Genomic DNA, 21,144 nt, shown 5'->3' with positions numbered 1-21,144 from the left:
TTCCCCACACAGTAACTGTCTCTGGCTCCGCAGATCCCGGTCCTCACCTTGTCACTGCAGGTCCTGGACCCCGTCCTCCACCTGTCACTGCAGGTCCTGGACCCCGTCCTCCACCTGTCACCGCAGGTCCTGGACCCCGTCCTCCACCCATCACCGCAGGTCCTGGACCCCGTCCTCCACCCGTCACCACAGGTAACCAGGATCACGCCGGTGGCCTAGTCCAGGTATTCTTCAGGACGTCCTTCCCCAGCCGGGAATGTCCAATACCCAGGCCACCCGAAGCCAAGTCCCACGAACTCAGGTGCTTGCAGGACCCTAGTCATTCCTAGATCAGTCCAGCACCATTCGGGACCTTCACGGTCAGGTCCATACACAGGTTCCACACAGGAACCACACAGGACCTACCGGACACACCTCTCAGCTCCACATACAGGGAGCTCACAACCAACACTGACCCACACCCTGGTCACGTTACATACTGGTAACCACTCCCCTGGGTGGGAGTGTATGTGTGGCTAGTCTGACCCTCCCATCTCTCATGACTAGCCTAGTAAGTCACCCAAACTTAACTATACACGTTACACAAACTCTTGAGGGACTACAGGTCCCAGCATAACCACAATACATCAGACTTACCACGCAGACTCCCTCTGCGACACATATCGGCCATTCACAACACTGCCGATTACAGGTTCACCACTATTACCACAGTAGATACGCCTCCATGCATATCTCACAGAGCGCACAGAGCGCCCCCTAGCTGCCACAGGGGTCACTACACCACATATCCCCCCCTTCTGTTCACACCTGTAGGGTTGAACACCTGTCAAACACCTGGAATCTCGAGACAGGTCACACACACTCCTTTGTCCTACCAGTCGAGAAGACTGTCTCAAATGGTTTTGAGCAACACTCATAATCGTACCCTTGTTGGGTTTACCCCGCCCCCAGCGGTCAACATGTAGGCCTTGAGCTTTGGCCCTTAAGTCACAGTCTGCCTGTGTCACCAAACCCTTAGTCACCACATTTTCTCTACCAGGTCTCGCACCTAGGTCACTCAACATGGATTTAACTAAGGAGTTACTGCCTCCAACTCTTCCTTGGTGATCAGTCAATCCACTATTTGGAGGTTCCCTTTTGTTCCCTTTTCCTTGGGAAGAAGGCGGTCGCCATCCTGTGTTCTGCAGCTGCTTATTGACCTGCCGTCTGTACAGTCTTAGCTGCTCTATTTCTTTCAGATATGTCACGCGATACTCTAGGAGCATTCTGATATTCCTTAGACTCTCCTTGGACCCGACAACAAGGAATGGAACCATCCCATCTTCACCCACCTGGGCCTCATCATCAGCCGGAATCCTCAATCTCTTTACACCGGACATATTCACCATCTCCTGCATCACTTTCCCAAATCTACCAATGATCTTCCCCACCAGATTTCTGGGTACTCGCACTGTGTCTTCCACCAAGCCCAGACGACTTTGAGCTTTCCTGGCTTGCTCCAAACGTCGAGTGGCTTCATTATTCCTCAACAGGATCATCTGTTTTGTGCGGAGGCACTGTAGATGCATATCCTTCAGGACAGCTACCCGCTTCACTGTGACTTCCTTAGTCGACAGTATCACCAACTGTTTCGTCTCTAGTGCCCAATGCACACTACACGCTTCTACTGCCTTTTTAAAGCCTTCATGCACACCCTCACTGGTACATGCATCTTGCGCCTCCTCGGGTACATCTATCACACACTTGAAGAGTGGTTTCTCACTTTCTTCAGGAACGGATGGCCCCTGTTTTGCCATCGACCTTTCCAACAAGACCTCCGCCACGATCGGGTGACTATCTCGTTCGGCTCTTAACGCCCACTCTTTTCCAGCTTTACCCTCTTCCAGACCCCTGGTCAGGATGGGCATTAGTAGATGTGAGTCTTCGACCAGCATCTTCTTCTCTTGTAGAAGACCACTTAATGCTTCTCTGAGCCCTTTCACATCTTCCCCTAAGGCTTTGTTCACACCTTGCCAGGTTAACAGGTGACCTCTGAGCTCCGAGATTTCCTTCTCCAGCTCATTCACCCTGTGCTCAGCCTCTTGTCTCAGGACCCTTTCTCGTTCGAGATGTTCTTTCACTGTCACTTTAATCAGCTCTATTTCAGTGGGGCCAGTGTGCTCACCCACACTCTGCCTTTTCAGAGATCTTCCTATCTCCTCACTAACAGGTTCAACCCTCTCTAGGGCTTCAGTAGTGACAACCTTAGCCTCGTCCTGATTCACATGGACTTCAGAGTACTTCACACACTCCAGGTCTTCCGTATCTCCTATCAAATCTTCACAAGGTGCAACTGGTTCAGCCCCTTTGCCTCTGTTACGTCTTCGGCGACGGGAGGAAGTTTTGCTACTTATACCAGAGTCAGTCTTACTGCGCTCTTTTCCGCCTTCGTCACCGTCTGAATGGGAGTCACCACCACCCGATCTGTCATCCAGGAACCAACCGTCCCTTTCCGTCTGGGTGTCAGCTCCACTTATTTTATTCACCAGACCACTACCAGTCACACTGTGGCACACTTCAGGTGGCATGTCCGTAAGTTGGGCACGTTTATCACCTTCTTTAGTCACGCCCACCTTAGGACTGTCAACTCTAGGGGGCGCATTCTCACTAATACTACCACCCTTACACATAACAACCACACCCTTTTTCCACCAGTCCCATAGTGTTATCAAATCTTGTCCTATTACCATAGGACACGGCAAACTCGGGACTACAACCACCTTATGGCATGTGGAAACATCAGCTGCGGTAATGGAGAGAGTGGCTACCTGACAACATTTAGCGTCCCCAGGTGACCCAGCACTCCCTAGAAGGGTTCTCAGCAAAGACGCCTCTCTCCCCGGGTCTAACAACCCCTGCACACACTCTCCATTCAGCCAAAAGGGACACACCCAGTGGACTTCCCCACGGCACTCAGGCCCCAGTTCACACAGTACACCCCTTTGTCTCTGGGCTTGTACTGGCCCTTTAAGAGTCAACACAACCTACAAGGGAAAAAATTATTATTTTTTTTTCCCTCTATGTCACTTCACCAGCTCCTGCTGGTACCGCCACAGCTCCCGCTGCAGTCACACACACACAGTACGTCCAGGTGCTGCCAACCACAAGCCACTGCAGCTTCGGCTACTGTGGAACCTCTCGCTGCAACCGCGGCTACTCTCCACACGGCTCTGCACGGCTTTACCGCTGCTGCTTGTCACCTTCGTGACCCCGCCGAGTCACAGCAGACGCTTGTCACTTTTGTAACCCCGCCGAGTTACAGCTAGACGCTTGTCACCTTCGTGGCCCTGCCACAGAAATTAACTCCACGTGTGCTAGCGGGATCGTTGCCAAAATTCTCCACCAATTGTAAGGTTTCTCTTACTGAGTGTGTTGGGGGACACTCGCTTGGCCGCAATATTCAAGCACACGGCACGGGTTTATAAACAAAACAGTCCATACGGTTTATTAAAGTGCCATAAACCGGGTAAAGCACAGTTCATTACTTGTATCACATAGAACACAACAGGCACCAACAGTCTCTTTGGTACCTGACGGGAGCCCTTGCTCCACCTGCCGACTCTTTTAACAGTCTTCTGGGTAAGCTGCCTAACGGGGATCACCAACTCGCCTGGTCAATACACAGTAGTCAGTCCAGACCTCACCGAAGGACTCCAGCTTCCCCACACTTTGTTAACACTCTTCCGGGTAAGCTGCCTAACGGGGATCACCAACTTGCCTGTCCGACACACAGTAGTCAGTCCAGACCTCACCGAAGGACTCCAGCTTCCCCACACAGTAACTGTCTCTGGCTCCGCAGATCCCGGTCCTCACCTTGTCACTGCAGGTCCTGGACCCCTTCCTCCACCTGTCACTGCAGGTCCTGGACCCCGTCCTCCACCTGTCACCGCAGGTCCTGGACCCCGTCCTCCACCCGTCACCGCAGGTCCTGGACCCCGTCCTCCACCCGTCACCACAGGTAACCAGGATCACGCCGGTGGCCTAGTCCAGGTATTCTTCAGGACGTCCTTCCCCAGCCGGGAACGTCCAATACCCAGGCCACCCGAAGCCAAGTCCCACGAACTCAGGTGCTTGCAGGACCCTAGTCATTCCTAGATCAGTCCAGCACCATTCGGGACCTTCACGGTCAGGTCCATACACAGGTTCCACACAGGAACCACACAGGACCTACCGGACACACCTCTCAGCTCCACACACAGGGAGCTCACAACCAACACTGACCCACACCCTGGTCACGTTACATACTGCTAACCACTCCCCTGGGTGGGAGTGTATGTGTGGCTAGTCTGACCCTCCCATCTCTCATGACTAGCCTAGTAAGTCACCCAAACTTAACTATACACGTTACACAAACTCTTGAGGGACTACAGGTCCCAGCATAACCACAATACATCAGACTTACCACGCAGACTCCCTCTGCGACACATATCAGCCATTCACAACACTGCCGATTACAGGTTCACCACTATTACCACAGCAGATACGCCTCCATGCACATCTCACAGAGCGCACAGAGCGCCCCCTAGCTGCCACAGGGGTCACTACACCACAGATACCATCACCTCTTGTTATGCATAGCTCCATCCCTTATTACATACCATCCCCTCTTGTTATGCTTAGCCCCATCCCTTAAAGATACCATCCCCTCTTTTTATGTATAGCCCCGTCCCTTATTTCATACCATCCCCTCTTGTTACATAGCTCCATCCCTTTTACATAACATCCCCTCTTGTTATGTATAGCCTCATCCCTTATTACATGGTATCCTCTGTTTAGCGCTGTACGTAAGGGAAAAAATTTGACATCTACAGATGTACACGAGAGCACCTGTGTGTTCATCATGTAACCTGTCACATGACATCCCAAAAATATCATATGAGACGTTGCATAGTACAAAGGGTGGTGGGGGGCCCATGCACCCTAAACTGGCCAAGGCCCTGGATACCCTTAATCCGCCCCTGGTCTATAGCTATTTCAAGTCTCTATGACTGCAATATTTGTTATATTTGGGAACAGTGACCTGTATAAATTTAGCTTGAAAGCTGGCATCAGGCCAGAGTACTTAACATATATTTTTAGCCTGTGCATCATCCCTTCTCTGATAATTATAACCTTTTTATTACCATTGACAATATCTTTCTGTGTTTTATCCTGTCCAGGTCAGAGAAGCAAAAAAAAATAAAAAAATTATATATAAAACTATATGATGTGTTTTTATGATTCTGCCTATTATAGTTATATATGACAATAACATATTATGTTGTTATGATTTATATATTTGTACTAATGTATTATTATTTCAGATTATTTCAGTTTGTTTCTTGTATTTATTTAATAATTTGTTAATGATAATAATGATAATGAAATATTGATAACATATCTGGCAGCACTGAACAAGGGGACAAGAACAAGTTACAAATAATGTCATTTGAATTTGGAAGAATTTCATAATTAGTGTGCACAATAGAATACTGTTATAAATACGGCTTCTTTTCACAATATATATATATATGTACGTCTACATTTATACTTGTTTTGGTACTTGAAGCAGGCAATTAAGACCAGAAGGCATAATAAGAATGATTTTATTTCTATAGCGCCAACATATTCCACAGCACGTTACAATTTAGGGGGATCTTGTACTGACAATGAGACATTACAGAAAAACACATAAATTAGATCAAGGAGTGAGGGCCCCTGCTCTTGCAATCTATGAGGCATATTTCATATTAATGTAATATTTCATATTATTGGGGGAATCATAATATAGACTGCAGAAACCTATTGGCCCATGGAATGAAAGAATTGAATAATGACTCTGCTGTGACCTAGCTATGGGTTCATGATAGTAACTGATGTGTGTCTGACCTCATCATGTCTGGTGGGAAGAGGGAAGTTATAGAGCAACCTTCCATGAAGGAGAAAAGGTCAGAGATGAGAGCTGAGGGAGGGCTTTGCATTTTACATATGTAATTTATGAGTATGTTGGGGGCTGGTAATGAAAGGCTAGGTTCTCCCGTCTTTTAGCAGCAGGGAGGGGGCAGCCATTGACTGTGGGCTCCTGCTTGTGATATCTGTTCTTGGTTGCTGCTCACAGGATCTCCTACCACAAGGGGGTAGACAGCACACAAGCATTGAGCACTTCCAAGCATAGCTTCATCTAGGAGACAGAGGCGGGGGTAGAGCTGACAGAGTAGCATCCCATGGCTCTGTAGCACTGACACTGCCTGCTGAGGGACCCCCTGAGATCTCTACATCTGAATCCTCCTCTGCTTCATCATTACATAGAGAGAGGACTCAAACCAATTTACCCTCTGAACCCCAGGTAAGAGGGAGAGGGGCTGGCAGAGCTGCATTTAAAAGCAGCTTCATCACAGCTGCTCCATCTGTCTGACATTTTCCTGCCTTTTTTTCACACTTACAGGCAGCCTCTTTCAGATAAGCAACAAGACCTGGAAAAAGCTTGGGACTGAGAAGGTGAGCACTTGCATGTCTCGTTTTCTTCTCGTAGTTGATTGCATGGTTATCCAACCTAACCTGTTTGCAGGGCCCCTAGGACACGAGAGAGTGGGGGGTTGTTGCATCTGGCACAGGAGAAAAAGCATTGGTTGTTCTCGTCTGCATCATGCCTGGGGAGACAATTCCATGTCTACTGATGTCTCCTGATGGTGTGGGAAACACACAATATAATCTCCCGTTACGTGGAAGTCAGGGTAACAGAGGAAATATCCGGATGCTCGGGGAGGGTGGAACTAAGGTGTCATCAGAGCAATTTCTGGTCTGTCATCATCTGCTGTCTCTCGTATAATCACAAGATGGCCAAACTGTTGTGTTCATCTTTTCCATCCTAGTATTTTCATTTATCATTTTGTTGTATATTTCCAGATTTTGCTCACGAACACTGTGATGTATGTATACAGGGTAATGCTGGGATTTCTGCACCTCCCCCTTGTACCCTTCCTCCTTTATTTTGCGGAGGAAAAAAAATCCCAGGTTTCAAGGACATGAGGCCAATATGGCACAATTGTGGTGATTGGATAATGGCTGAAGAATACACCTGTTCATGCATTGTTACAATATGCTTTGTGCACACACCTTGCGTGTCTACACGGTATCAGCATCATTATGAATGGGCACATATCGGTGTGTTTGTGTCTTATTCTATACAAATGAGCAGATTACACCGACATGCAAAGAGCAAAAGGAATACTTACACCCAATACATCCAAGCAGTTACTTCCATAGCTGGGGTCAAAAGGAGTATCAGATTAGCTTATGTATTGGGATGCTTAATATATATATATAAAAAAATATATATTGGGTCATATCTGGAATGTGGTGTAAACTATACATTTTCCTGACTCATTGTCCCCCCACCTATTCTATCAGAAGAACGAGGAATATACTAATCTGATGTGAGTAGGGGTAGCTTCCGATTGGAAAAGCAGGTCAGAGTGAGCTGCGGGGGCTTCTGCTATCATTCTGCTTCCTGTGCTTACACTACTAAGCTGCTGCCTCCTCTCCCTCCTCTCTGCAGACTGCAACAGATCAAAATGGATGTTCTTATGAAAGGCTTTTCCAAAGCAAAAGAAGGGGTGGTGGCCGCAGCTGAGAAAACCAAGCAAGGGGTAGCGGAAGCTGCGGAGAAGACCAAGGAAGGTGTCTTATATGTGGGTAAGTATCTCAAGTCTTATCTCTGACCGGTGCTCCACAAGTGCCTGCTGTCTTTAACGATTTATCTAATGGCTTTACTCATTTGCGTAATCCTTGGCAGATGTAGTCTGTAGTAAAAAAAAACAAAACAAAAGACATCATATTCATTACGGTCTAAGGTGAGCTCAGAATTTAGAATTGACTGCATTGAACAAACTTCTGAATTTCTTGCTCAATAGTTAGGTGAATTGTAGCTGGTTAAAAGAAAAGCTATTTACAGCAAAAAGAAAACAAACAAAAATAAAATATCATCAACAGTAAGGCAACTAGTCTGCAAAGTTTATATGAAAGGATTTTTTTTAGGATGCTCATTTGCATATTGCCTCTTCAGGGGCTTGAACTCTATAGCGCCACCTGTTGGAAGCACCAATCCTGTAAGTCACTATTGACCCTTTAAAGGGCCTTGAAATGTGACTTAGGATAAAAGCCAAATCAGAATCTCAATTTGCAGACACGGTGTTTCGGGGTGTTGGCCCTCATCAGTGCAAAGCATGAGAACTGATTTGGCTAGGTGAGAGGGTCTGGGCTGAGGGCTAAGGGGTAAGGTTTCTCCTTGTGGAGAGTAATGTGCCTGACATGCCAGTGTTAGGGTAAGTTCACACAGGGCGTTTTTGCTGCTTTTTTTTTCTGCAGCAAAACCTGATCATCTTGGCAGGAAAGAAGCTGCGTCAAAAACGCAGTTTTAGGTGCATTTTTTGCATATTTTGTGCGGTTTTTTTTCTTTGTCCATGCTAATGTCCTTGAATTTTCAACAGGCAGAAACGCAGAAAATAATGATCTCTGCATTTTTGCTGCGTTTTTTCAACACCCATTCAAGTCAATGGGTGAAAAATGCTGAAAAAAACGCTGAAAGAAGTGACATGCTCTGTCTAAAAAACGCAGCACAGCACAAAATACACCAATATTCACAAAAAAAAGTATAGGCCATAAAGAGGGGATCATCACAAACACTTGTTTTTCTTGAATATTGGTGTATCACTTCTATTATAGGCTGAGGTTGGATCCCATGTGTATATCCTGTGGTGCCCCCGTAGTCTGTTTTGCTTCAAAGCACAAAATACTGATCAAACAAAAAACCAATGTGTGTGCATGAGATTTCTGAAATCTCATAGGCTTTACTGGTACTGTAAAAAGCAGCTGAAAATTAGCAAAAAAAAGCCGCAAAAATGCCCTGTGTGAACTTACCCTAAGGAGACTTATAAGCCATGCAGTGCTCCACTTTGAAAATAGTTAGGATGCTCATGGTGACATCGAATAACAAGGAGCTGTCCAGTGCTGAAACCTCAAAATCAATGAAAATCCTGATATTTCTTTTAATAATTAGGCCAGGTACTGACGTATATTGTATCTTAATTTTTTTTTATCTTTTAATTGTAGATTTTCTGTTCTATTTTTAATGGGGGCAGCCATTTTGTCTGAGCCTTTTTTCACAGCTGTTAGAAATATGCATTAAAGCCACTATATTGACCATAGACGGAAACAGTTTGGAGATGATTCATTGTCTTTTGACCTATGCAGGGTGGAAGAGGAGGCAAGCTGTGACCATTAGTTATTGTGATGATTAATCGGTGACTGCTGAAAATTGATCGCTACAAAACAGGAAATGTCATTATATTATAAGTCTCAGTGACCTTAGTGAAAATTGCAAGACTTCGGGATTTTTTTCCCCAAAATATAGCCATTGAAAAGGAAAATAAAAAAATTAACAAAAATATCAAAATCGTTAGAAAAATGTGTAACATAGAAATTTGATTTACAACAGGGTATTTTCTGATAACACATTCCCTTTAAAACATGGTGCAGGATTAGTCAAAAGGATTTACTGTTTTCAGTGGGGTTTGGATTCAGGTTCAAGTTTGGACTAAAGTTCGGGTACCGCAACCTGAACTTCCCCTGGTCCGCTCATCCCTACTCCCCAGCTTATATAATAAGGTTATGCAAAAACACGCGCATAAACAAGTGAATTTTCACAGTATACATTTACACCTACATGGCAAGAGAGGTGCTGCATACTTGAGAGAGTAGCTATCTCAGGAATTAACCCATTACAAGGATAGCCTATAAATAATCTCCATATCAAACCATAGGAAAAGGGCAAAGAACCCTGCAATGATTGATGAGGTTATCGGCAAGAAGGTGTTTATTACCTTAATAAGCTCTATCCGTGCATGTCCCCGAGTGACACTTCTACATGCATATGTAATGATTTCTTGACATCCTCAGCTGTTCTTTCTGGCTAAACATGGGTTAATTAGAGTTAATCTTGGTAGCTCTTTGTGTATAGCTGAGTCTATGTCCCTCTGGGCCTCTTGGATCAAATGCTGAACAAAATTAAATGGCCGCTATCAAGGTCTGTTTCATGAGTCATTCGTTATTCAGACAGGCAAAATTTTCTCTCCGAAGTGAGTGGTGCTCAATGATTATTTTAGGGGAAATTGTGTGTTAGAGTGTTACCTCTATACATGTTAGGTGACCTTGGCATTGATGTGTTTCCCTCAATGTGGACATTACAGTCAACAATACCCTTATTATATTCTGTATTGTTCTGACACCTACCTACATTCCGGCAAAAGACAATTCCTTTTCAAACTAATTTGGAATTAATCTCTATCACTGGAGATAATTTTATAGCTTAATTTACAAAGAATTAAATACAATATATTAATAATGCACCCTATCAGCCTCATTTAAAAAATTATTAAAAATGTATGACATGTTCTATATAGAAAGATCGGTTGTTAGAAAGAGAGCCCAAGCCTAACTTTAAAAACCCGAGTGTGAATACAAAACCAATAATGAGGCCCCCAACTTAAAGATATTGTCCCCTTTCAGATAATGTTTAGCCACTAAGGCTATGTGCCAACAATCCGGAACAGCAGCGTTTTGGATGCAGCTGACCTGCGGATCACCCGAGGAGACGGATATGCAGCGTGTCAATTTCTCTTGTGGAGACGGAATGTATGGGATGCGGTGATTCCGCACGGTTCAGAGAACACATGCGGATTCACCTGCGTTCAATAGATGGCAGAGCTTTGGATGCAGCGAACATGCGCTGCGTCCAACATGCTGCCACTTCCGGATCATCTGCACATACCCTAATGTAGTGTGTTGAGAAAGAACTTTCCCTGGGTCCATCAGTGAATCTCCACCACTGTTTCCTGTGTCTGGCATTGGCTGTGGAGCTGATGTCAGGTCATCACATTGACAGCCAATCAGTGAGTGGAGCGACTTTGGAATGGGGCATTCTGTCTACACCGGCAGAGCCACTTAACTCATTGATTGGATTTCACAAAGTGAAGTCAGCGGCATAGACAATTCAAGAAGACACTGGGAACAGCGGTGGAGACTTGTTGGGGGAGCCGGAGAATGTGAGTACAAAGCATACTCTTGTTATTTAACAAAAAGCAGCCTGGGGGCGATAAATATTTGAAAGGGGACAACCACTTTAATTCATATTACAAAGCTCCTTATATGGTGTACTTGGACCTTTTGGGCTTCTCAAGCTCCAGGGCATTAAAGCAACTGCAACCTTTGCACCCACTTGTAGGACAACACCTAAATTCCTCAGTCCAACATAGATAGATCTTGGTTGGATTGTTTTTTAACTAATGGAAACTAAGATCCCTAATGATTCTCTCAAATTTACCCTTGGGAAGTTTCTATTTTCTCAGAGGCCAGAACTGCATAGCATAATCTACTGTTTAGCCACCATAAATAACAGAAATGTGATGGAATAAAAACTGGCAAAAGTCAACTGATGATATTTTATAGCTGAAAGATCTTATTGAAAATATGAATGTTACTGGAAAAAAATGTTTGTACTGGCTGATTATCAGGAATTAGAGTACCCAGTAATGTTCTGTTCCTACTAATCAGCCTCAGGTTGCCGATCATCCAATAAACAAGGAAAATTCTTGTTCGTCGGGTGAAATGTTTTTAATGTTGTTTAAAAATTACCATTGTTCTCAGCAGCACATCTTCCTGTGTAAACAGGAAATGTGCTGCCGAGAACAATGACAGTCTATTCGTACAGAATGATTGTGCTGTGCACATGGGAAGTGTGGTCAGCTTGTCCAAACAAGTTATTTATCAGCTGCCGCTCGGTTTCTATGTAGCAAACGGGTGGTCATTTAACATCCACTATCGGTCAGTGTAAGTGCACCCTAACGCAGTTATAACTTTAGACATACTAGTGCAATTACAATTTATACAAAATGCTAATTAAAAAAATAAGAACCCCCATCCACTACACTGAATTTAGCAGTCACAAAAAATAGCACCTCCACTTTGTATTCAGCTACAGAAAATTGAGCAAATTTGTTCAAGACTGATCATTGCCCTGAAGTAATAAGGTTATAATAACAATAATATCATTATTTCCTCTTGCTTTGTAAATCTGTGAAAGTGTTTTGTTCCCTCAGGAGGACATATCAGCTCATGTAAATGAGATCAGTATAGAAATCTTTGTACATAATTTATTTTGCATGCCCGCAATAACATTGGATCTTTGTGCCCAGGTTTTAGGCAAACATTGTTTTACAGTTTGGCAAAATAGATTATCTAGTAATAATAGAAAGACAGTGAGCTAATATCTTTCAGCTATGCCAAAACATGATTAATGAGGGTCTGATCTATAGGACCCTCACAGATTCTGAGAACACAAGCACAATGGGCCCCCAGTCCAAGCAACGTACTGCCTAACCATAGTGAATCAACTGAATTCAAGCTGATAAAAGTGAAAAATTCTAACCATAAATATAATAGTTTTTAGCTAGTTATAGCTAGATTGTGAATATGACCTGAACTGCACTTTGCCTCCCAGATTGGGTAAATGGAATAAGAGAAACCCCAGTGTCCTGTTAGCGCCAAATTCTAGTGGAATTTGATGATTCGAATGCATAGGGAGGGACTGTGCTCCCCTTTATAGCCCTATGTAACATAAATCCACATAGCAAATGAATTCGCTGAACAATCAAAACATATTGTTTGCCTGCCAAGGTGTGATTATGAAGGAGTTGACTTACAAAAATAGTTTCAAGTGCAGAACACAGTGATAGCAATTGCCATGTGTTCATAACAATAAATTATATTCTAATTAAGTTACTGATGTCGTTCTGAAAAAAGTCAATCCTGTAGAGAGAGAGAGAGACACCAGAATGGAAAATGGATGATTTAAAAAAAAAAAAAAAAAAAAAAAAAACAGAATCCGTCGCCGGATTCCATCATTTGACCTCACGTTTCGGATCCATCACTGTGCGTTTGTTCGAATAATAAAAAAAAAAGGTTCGCATGTCCGTTTTCTCCAGCCGCCAGAAAACAAATTTTCGATGGATCTGGCAAAAAACGGATGAAATGTGAGGCCATCCATCACAATCCGGCGCTAATACAAGTCTATGAGAAAAATACGGATCCAGCGCCAATTTTTTCCGGATCCGTTTTTTTCAAAATTCGCCGGATTGTGCCTGACGGTAAAAATCTGATGTGTGAAAGCAGCCTTAGACGGTCACATTGGGTAATGAATTGCAGATCTTTAGAGATTGTGTGATTTGTGTCCCATATTAAATGGATTTAGTTTCTTCTGGTGCTGAAGAGGTTAACAACACTTTCTATGCTGGTCAGAAACATGCAGCTCCATTTCAGCAGCTTCTGATCTGGTCATTACTCATTACCTCTTCCTATATAAACTGGCCAGACCTTCTTGTCCCTGCCAGCGAAAGATTTGTCTTCCTGTGCTGTGTGCTAAAGCGGAGTGGTTGAAGTAGAGTTGTAGTAGGGTTCTATGGTTTGCTGTAGTACGGGTGTGTTTATCTCCTGGTCCCTATTCCTGTTTATTTCATTGCTCCCTGTCCCTATCCTCCTTCCTATTGTTGGTTAGTGCTTTTGTATGATAGAGGTTTTCTGTTATCCCTGTTTGGTCTTACATTTATGTCCTATGCATCATGAGGTGTGGGAGGGGAGAGATCAGGGTTTAACAGGAGCATAGTAAGGTCGGAGACTGGCCTCTCTACCTTCAAGAGTACTCCTGGGACAGGGTAGTGAGGGTCCCAGTTCCAGAGACAGTTTGAGGCCCACCTTCCTTACCAAAGACCGTCATAGCGTGACAGGGCTGAAGTGATACCACAACAGCAGAGGGAGTGACCCACACGCCATGCAGCACTCATGCTGTAAGGCAAAGCTCCCATGACCCCAAGTCACACCATCCCACAGGCACATCACCACAGCAACAAAGGCTGCCATACAGCACCATAGTTAAAAACTCACCTTCCACATGGTCTAAGACAGAAAGCGGAGAGTAAAGATAGGTAGAACTCCTCTTGTAGCTTTCTGGGCCAAACATAAAAATTTAGGAGGAGTTCTGGTACTAAGAACAACAAAAAAAGAGGGTGAACATTATGCAAAATGTTACAACTATAGAAATAAAGACATGAACTGAACATCCAAAAATTCTTCTTAACATCACTTTTCTATTTTTTTCATCTTGTGATGTTCGTTGATGTATTTTGCACTAAATTATTGTGGTACGGTTCGTGAATTTTGTGCAAAATCAAAAATCCTTTTTATTTTGTTCTTTAACCGGCTTTGAAACTTTCTAAACCAAAAAGATGCATGTTCCATAAAAATGTCCGAAAGTTTGCTAAAAAATGACAGGCGTACGTAAAATCACTTCAGGGACTACAGTAGAACATTTGTACAAAAATTTGGAAACATTTTGAAAACCTAAATCCCACCCACAATCATGAATATGAATTTAAAACGGACGATCGCATGTAACATAGACTTTAAAAAAGGCACAGATGAAAAATAAGTGAATAAATGAAAAACAGGCAGGCATTTCTCAGTTTTCAGAGCCAAAATGTTGCCATACTTATAGACTAATAATATCCAATCGTTTTCTTTTGAAAATGCCTATTTCTGGGAATATATCTTGTGACCAGTGGTTTGATACCTGAGACGTGCACCCATATCAAACTTGGACTTGTTCTTTCTAGATAGATACATAGAAATTAGGTCAATATAGACTTGTGGTGGTGGTAGCTGATAGATGTGAGGAAGGTAATAGAGCATGATACATTTCTCTAAAAGGGTCATCCACTTTTGGGGAGGGAACATTTTTTATTTTTTACCTAAGTGCATTCAATAGAAGCTAAAAAAAAATCATTGCAATAGAGTTCCATTAAAATGTTTGCTCCATTTGAATTCTACGGCATCATGTCTTTTTCTGGCTGCAGAATGGGTTAACTAAGAATCTGTCTGTAAGCTCTCTATCATAATCTCATGGGTAGTTTGTAACCCTTTATTTGTCTTTTTCTGAACTCTTCTCAGCTGATTCATGACCACAGATCATACCAAAGATGAATATATAGGAAAACAAGGTCAACATTTTTCATGAAACCCATTTGCAAAAATGATTTTTAGCCCCAAATACGTACATTTAAGTAAAACATGATATTGTACCCAAAGTTGGACAACCACTCTCCACCCATTATGGTAAAAGCCATAATATAATAGACACACTTACAGTATAGTATGGGGGATGATAAAGCACAGACATTTTACCATTAGTAAAAATAAACCCAAGGGCCGTGTTATTATAACATAGTTTTATGTTGTGGCTTACACGCATTAAGAATTTATTGTACTACAGCACAGCTTAATCTTGTCTTGTAGAATTACTCAAATGTATTTTGTTAGGATGAAAAGCAGCTGCTGAGTATATAAAGATTGCCATAACCCATTTTAAAACACCTACTGTACGTGGTTGTCTGCAGGCGGAAGCTATACTTAACACCTTTCTCTCTACATCGTTGTATCATGAGATTATACTCCAGGGACATGAGTGTGAATATACTAACACTCATTCTATATATGGTCTAATGTAATATCACATAGATGTTTTTCTGACTGGGTGATTAGTGACCTGTATTTTATAATGACTTACACTTGCAGAAATGCAGCAGCAGTTTAAACCAACGAGGAGAGTCTCAGACTACCGCAGACACCCAGCAGATATTGTACACAGGCTATAGCCAAAGATCACATTTCTGCTGTACTGGAACTGAGCTGACCACCTACCCCCCAAAAAAGAGATCTCATGGAGTGTTAATGCTCCCAGCTGTGCACTGTTTGCCTCACCCATTTTCTATATAAACTGGGCCCTGGCTAGCACTCATTGTCAGAGTTAGCTTATGATGCATGGCTCGAGGTTGTTGTTGGTTATTATTAGAGAAGGCGTTTGGTGGATTTATCTGTGACTTGCTCAATTTTGAGTGTGTGATAATTCCTTTACTTCTCCTGCTTTAGTTTAACCCCCATCCTCCACTCCCCGGTACATTTTTCTGTTATTTGTGTCAGCATATTTGTATGATTGGTATGTTTCTTTACCCATGTTCGTATTACCTTTTTAGTCTGGTTGGTGTACTACGGTACACTACTACTCCCCTCTCCCCTGAGTGGGGGAAGAGTACAGACTGAGGGCGGATTTAGGGGCTAAGGCAAGGTACGTGGCCTCGGCATCTTTACCATCACAAATAATCCGGGGAACAGGGCGAGCTAGGGTACCCTTACTGTTAGGGACAGGGAAGGAGCCCTTGGTCCCAGGACACCTGACAACAAAGCCCTGACAGACTGACTTAATTTTGAGCTTATGCCTGGCCATGTTTGTTTAGGCATCTATTACATGTGAAATTACACAACACAGTGATGTGATATGTGACATTATGTGATGTACGTTTCGTAGTACAAAATTTAAAATTCGTTTCAAAAGGGAGGGATAGGGCGTGGTGAAGCAAATTCATCAACATTTTGTGGTGTCAGTTATGCCATAAATTTACGCCAGCCCCTCACTGGAGTATAATTTCTTGTGGAGTAGCACACCAGTTGTCCTATGTGTTTACGTCAATAAAGGGGACCTTTCACCAAATTTTTCATGTTGGAACTATTCACACTATGTAATACTGCAGAGCAGAATAAAAACATTTAATTTCTGTTTTTTGTCTTTCATTTTGCCTCTTCTTTGCAGAGATATTAGCAAGTCCATGTGGGCATTACCAGAAAGATTTCACTTGGGGGGGAGTTAGTGCTTATTGCTCTTTCTGACACTGACCAATCATAAGCTGGCAGAAACACACTGGGGAAAAAAGAACATGCCCCCACAATAGCTTAGAACAGGTTCACTGTGAGACATGTATGGATAGTCTGCACTCCACACTGCAGAGTGATGACGTGCTGGATCACAGCAGACCTGAGTGTGATAACTATCAGTTTTCTGCTCTCATCTACAGCAGACATCATGGGGAAAGAGCATTGCTGATGAGTTGAGTCTCATTACAAGCGCTTCTAGAAGCTCTCCTCTCATAGTGCTGCCAATTCTGACAATCATAAGGAGGCATCCACATATAATGGGAAGAAATATGCCTCCCCTGTAGATTAGAACAGGCTCAATGTGAGTCGTAAAGTCTGGTTTCCTCACTGCAGAGTGATTACATGTGCTGGAGCATAGCAGACCTGAGTGTGACTAACAGCTTTCATCTCATGTTTTATCTCCAGCAGTCATTGTGGCCGAAGGGGCAGTACGCCAGAGTTGGTAGTTGTACATTTCCTTTGACAATGCTAATTTGTGTGATTGGTTTTGCCAATAACGTTTCTATGAACTGTAGTGGAAAGTTTCTATAATTATTTTTAATGAAACTAAACGTCTGCAGCATTTCCCCTCCCCCCACACACTGACTGTTAGCGATGTCTTAAAGGTAGCCTCTTCTAAGCTATTGTGATGTGAGAAAAAGAATGAAGTACACAAATTCAGGTAAATCTCTCTGGTAATGCCCACTTGTACTTAAAAATAAATTAACTGTTTTGGTGCTGAATACTTTGAATATTAAGATATCTGCAGTGGAAGGGCGAAATAAGTTGTATTCTGCTCAGCAGTGCCAATTACATTGTGTGTCCAGTTCAACATGACGAATTTTGTGAAAGGTCATCTTTAAGTGGTGTGCCCTTCTTACTGAATTACGCCCATCTTGCTCAAGAAGTCCCTGCATTAAAGGGGTTATCTGGGGCTATTTTAATTTTTTCTTATCGTCCTAAGGACTTACAGGCAGGTAATTGCTAAATACCTGTCTGTCGTGCTTGGCGCCAATCTCTGCCAGCTAAGAGCAGTCATGTACAGAGAAGCAGCTGCTCTTCTCCTCTGCCCTGTTGACAGGGCGTGGCTACTGATGTCATGGTTATTAACCACCGGCTCCCTGCTGCATAACTGCGGGGAGCTGCCTGTCAATCACCATGACATTGGTAGTCACACCCCGTCGACAGAGCAGCCCGGAAGACATGAAGCAGCAGAATCGCCGGCAAGAGCAGTTTATGACCGCTCTGAGCTGGGGACTGGCAGAACAGGCAGGCCGTTAGCAGGAATGCCCAAGATAAATGGGTAGTCCAGGATTATTTTATTTTTTTATGTCTGGTATTCAAAACACCAGTCTTGTTTCATTAGCAAATTCTGGATAGGGTTCAGGTATAGCAGTAGAATGAACAATTAAATGCTTTTAGATGTGGTACAAGACATCCCTAGAACTGAGCTGCGTCATATAGTAAGAAGGTAAGGTCACCTGTAATATTTCAATTACCGGTAACTAGGTGAACGGAAACATAATAATGTCCTTTTGTACAAATATAATATGTCTATATAAAATGTCAATAATTAACATTTTGTGACCATGTGTTTTTTATTGTTATAGGAAGCAAAACCAGAGATGGAGTAGTACAAGGAGTGGCTTCAGGTCAGTGTCACCATTGTTTGAAAGCTCTGTTGTTAGTGCCGCTACAAAGACTGCTAATCTGTATGACACAGCACCTCAGGCGGTCAGGCAGCCAGAGCCAGCTCTGGTCATAATAGGATCAGAAGCTAACGGGTGATGGAGATCACCCAGGCTGCGCTAATGCAATTAATACAAGTAGCTACTGCTCATCTTCTGCATGTTTCCATCTACACTGAAAGTAGATACAGGGGATAAATTCATGATATGATATGACAGACAAGCAGATTGTTAGGTCACGTGTTGGTTTGAACATACGGAGTTGTGCAGTTTCAATGCATAATATTTTACATAAATAGAGTGAAATTTTTGCAGACTCTCAAGCAAAGAATGTTGACAGCATCTCAGGAACCTTGGTGCATCTACAGAAATAATATACTGTGAATCAGGCATAAATGGGTTGGCTTATTACTAGTTGGTGAATGTAGACATTGGCGGCATACAAAGGTTATTAGGTCTCATTCTGGTGGTAGCTATTATTACAAAACCCATAAATATCTGAGACCGGAAAACATGATACTTGTTTGCCCCATCTTCTTTCCATGATCCAGGTAATCTCTGCACAGTTTCTCACTACCCATTAAATTATGGGTTTCCCTATATATATTACATCGTCTACCTTTATAGTGTGAATACCATATTATGTTGTATTTCATAATCATATGCATTACTGTATAAGATACCAGCTTCTTTTGTTTTTTGTTTTTTTTTGCAAAATACTTGGATATTCGTCTGTCTTGATGAGCGGGCATGTTGGAGTCAGATGCTTCTGATTGATTAAGAGGCGCATGCCTCTCTATGAATCAGGAGCATCTTATCAGTGGCATGCATCTCTGCCTTAAGGAACTACACAGATCATCATTAATTAATTAAACTGTGGTCTTATGTCTCCTTGCTGTCCTGTGCCACCCCAGCTCAGCCCATTTTGCACGAGTTGGGAGAAACTGGCGTGAAAAAAAGAGCCAAAAGTTGCAAAATTTAGGCACAACTCTGAGTTGCACACAAAATGTACGACATTTCACAGCAATTTACGGCAGAATTTTTGACAAAATTGCTTTGATGAATCTGGGCCAAAGTTCTTAGAAATCTCACAGACAATGCCTCGGGTAAACCACTTATCTGAGGCTTTCTGGTTTTCTGCTGAGATCCAGCTGAGATCCCAATCATGAGTACACAGATCGGTACTAGTTGGCTGGGTGAGATGTTTTGATGCAACTTTCAAGGGGTAATTGTTCTCTTAGAGCTTTGGTCAGAGGCATCTCACTTTGTCAAGCAGTACCCTGCTCTGAACTCACCAGGAGCAAAAACTCTGGTTGGTGGCTTTGGTTTGGCTGATATCCCAATTCATATTTCAAGACTTTTTAAAGAGAACCTGTCACTAGATTTATGGTGTCCAAAACACAGGCAGTATAAATCAGAGCTTGGATGTGTGATGGCAGCCAGGTATATTTTACTCTGAAACTCTGCAGTGCAGAAAAATAAAGTACCGTAGATTTCTTAGTAAATAGCCTTCATACATTGGCTTTCTGAAGCACAGTAACTATAGCACTGCAATCACATATTCCCATAAAAGTAGTTCTAACAATATCAAGTTGAAAGCATGCCTAGTAAGGCTCCACATGACTGTCATATACATGAATGTAATATAATATTGATTTTAGCTACGTATGAGAATTTTTGAGCCCAGACTAGTGATGAACATATACTACACTAGAGGACATGGAGTACAAAAACACTAACAAGTAGAAAAAATTAAAAAAATGTCTTTATTACTGCATTAACAACGGTACATGACACGAAGCAGCCCAAACCACGGGCAATATACAAATAGAGGAGCTATATTAGGAACCTACTCGTGCAGCAGACGTATATGGACCAACAATAGTACAAAAAGAGGGCTAGTATAGCAGCACTTAATAGGGGAAAAGGAGGGCACACATAAATTCAATAGGGTCCAACATCCAGGCTCTGTACACAAGCCTCCATGGTTGTAACTACCAAAAAAAGCCCCCAAATCCCTTACACACATCAATAGGTTGCCATCACTCACCCATAATAGACAATGTCCTAGGTCCGTCTGCTGCGACCCCTTAAGGGGTCGCAGCAGACGGACCTAGGACATTGTCTATTATGGGTGAGTGATGGCAACCTATTGATGTGTGTAAGGGATTTGGGGGCTTTTTTTGGTAGTTACAACCATGGAGGCTTGTGTACAGAGCCTGGATGTTGGACCCTATTGAATTTATGTGTGCCCTCCTTTTCCCCTATTAAGTGCTGCTATACTAGCCCTCTTTTTGTACTATTGTTGGTCCATATACGTCTGCTGCACGAGTAGGTTCCTAATATAGCTCCTCTATTTGTATATTGCCCGTGGTTTGGGCTGCTTCGTGTCATGTACCGTTGTTAATGCAGTAATAAAGACATTTTTTTAATTTTTTCTACTTGTTAGTGTTTTTGTACTCCATGTCCTCTAGTGTAGTACGTTTCTAGGAGTAATACACGGATAACCATTGTGGTTCTATTTATGTATATACGGAGAGAGCAGGGCCTTGGCCCCTCTCAGTCCGGATATTTTGGTATACTT

At 42.9% G+C, this 21,144-nt stretch overlaps 1 protein-coding gene across 1 annotated transcript in view; it reads left to right on the top strand.

Moving 5' to 3' along the window:
* Nucleotides 1–5,904: 5,904 nt before the first annotated feature.
* Nucleotides 5,905–21,144, top strand: part of SNCB (synuclein beta) — a 109,028-nt gene continuing 93,788 nt past the window's right edge. The window contains exons 1-4 of the mRNA XM_077265706.1: nucleotides 5,905–6,364; nucleotides 6,464–6,516; nucleotides 7,577–7,713; nucleotides 18,483–18,524. Coding sequence (XP_077121821.1) covers nucleotides 7,593–7,713; nucleotides 18,483–18,524 — 163 coding nt within the window. The 5' untranslated portion in view covers nucleotides 5,905–6,364; nucleotides 6,464–6,516; nucleotides 7,577–7,592. The remainder of the gene's footprint in view (nucleotides 6,365–6,463; nucleotides 6,517–7,576; nucleotides 7,714–18,482; nucleotides 18,525–21,144) is intronic.

The sequence above is a fragment of the Ranitomeya variabilis genome, chromosome 5 (assembly GCF_051348905.1).
Source record: "Ranitomeya variabilis isolate aRanVar5 chromosome 5, aRanVar5.hap1, whole genome shotgun sequence".
NCBI lineage: Eukaryota > Metazoa > Chordata > Amphibia > Anura > Dendrobatidae > Ranitomeya > Ranitomeya variabilis.
The sequence above is the reverse complement of the archived record's forward strand: the minus strand, read 5'-3'. Positions and strand labels throughout refer to the sequence as shown.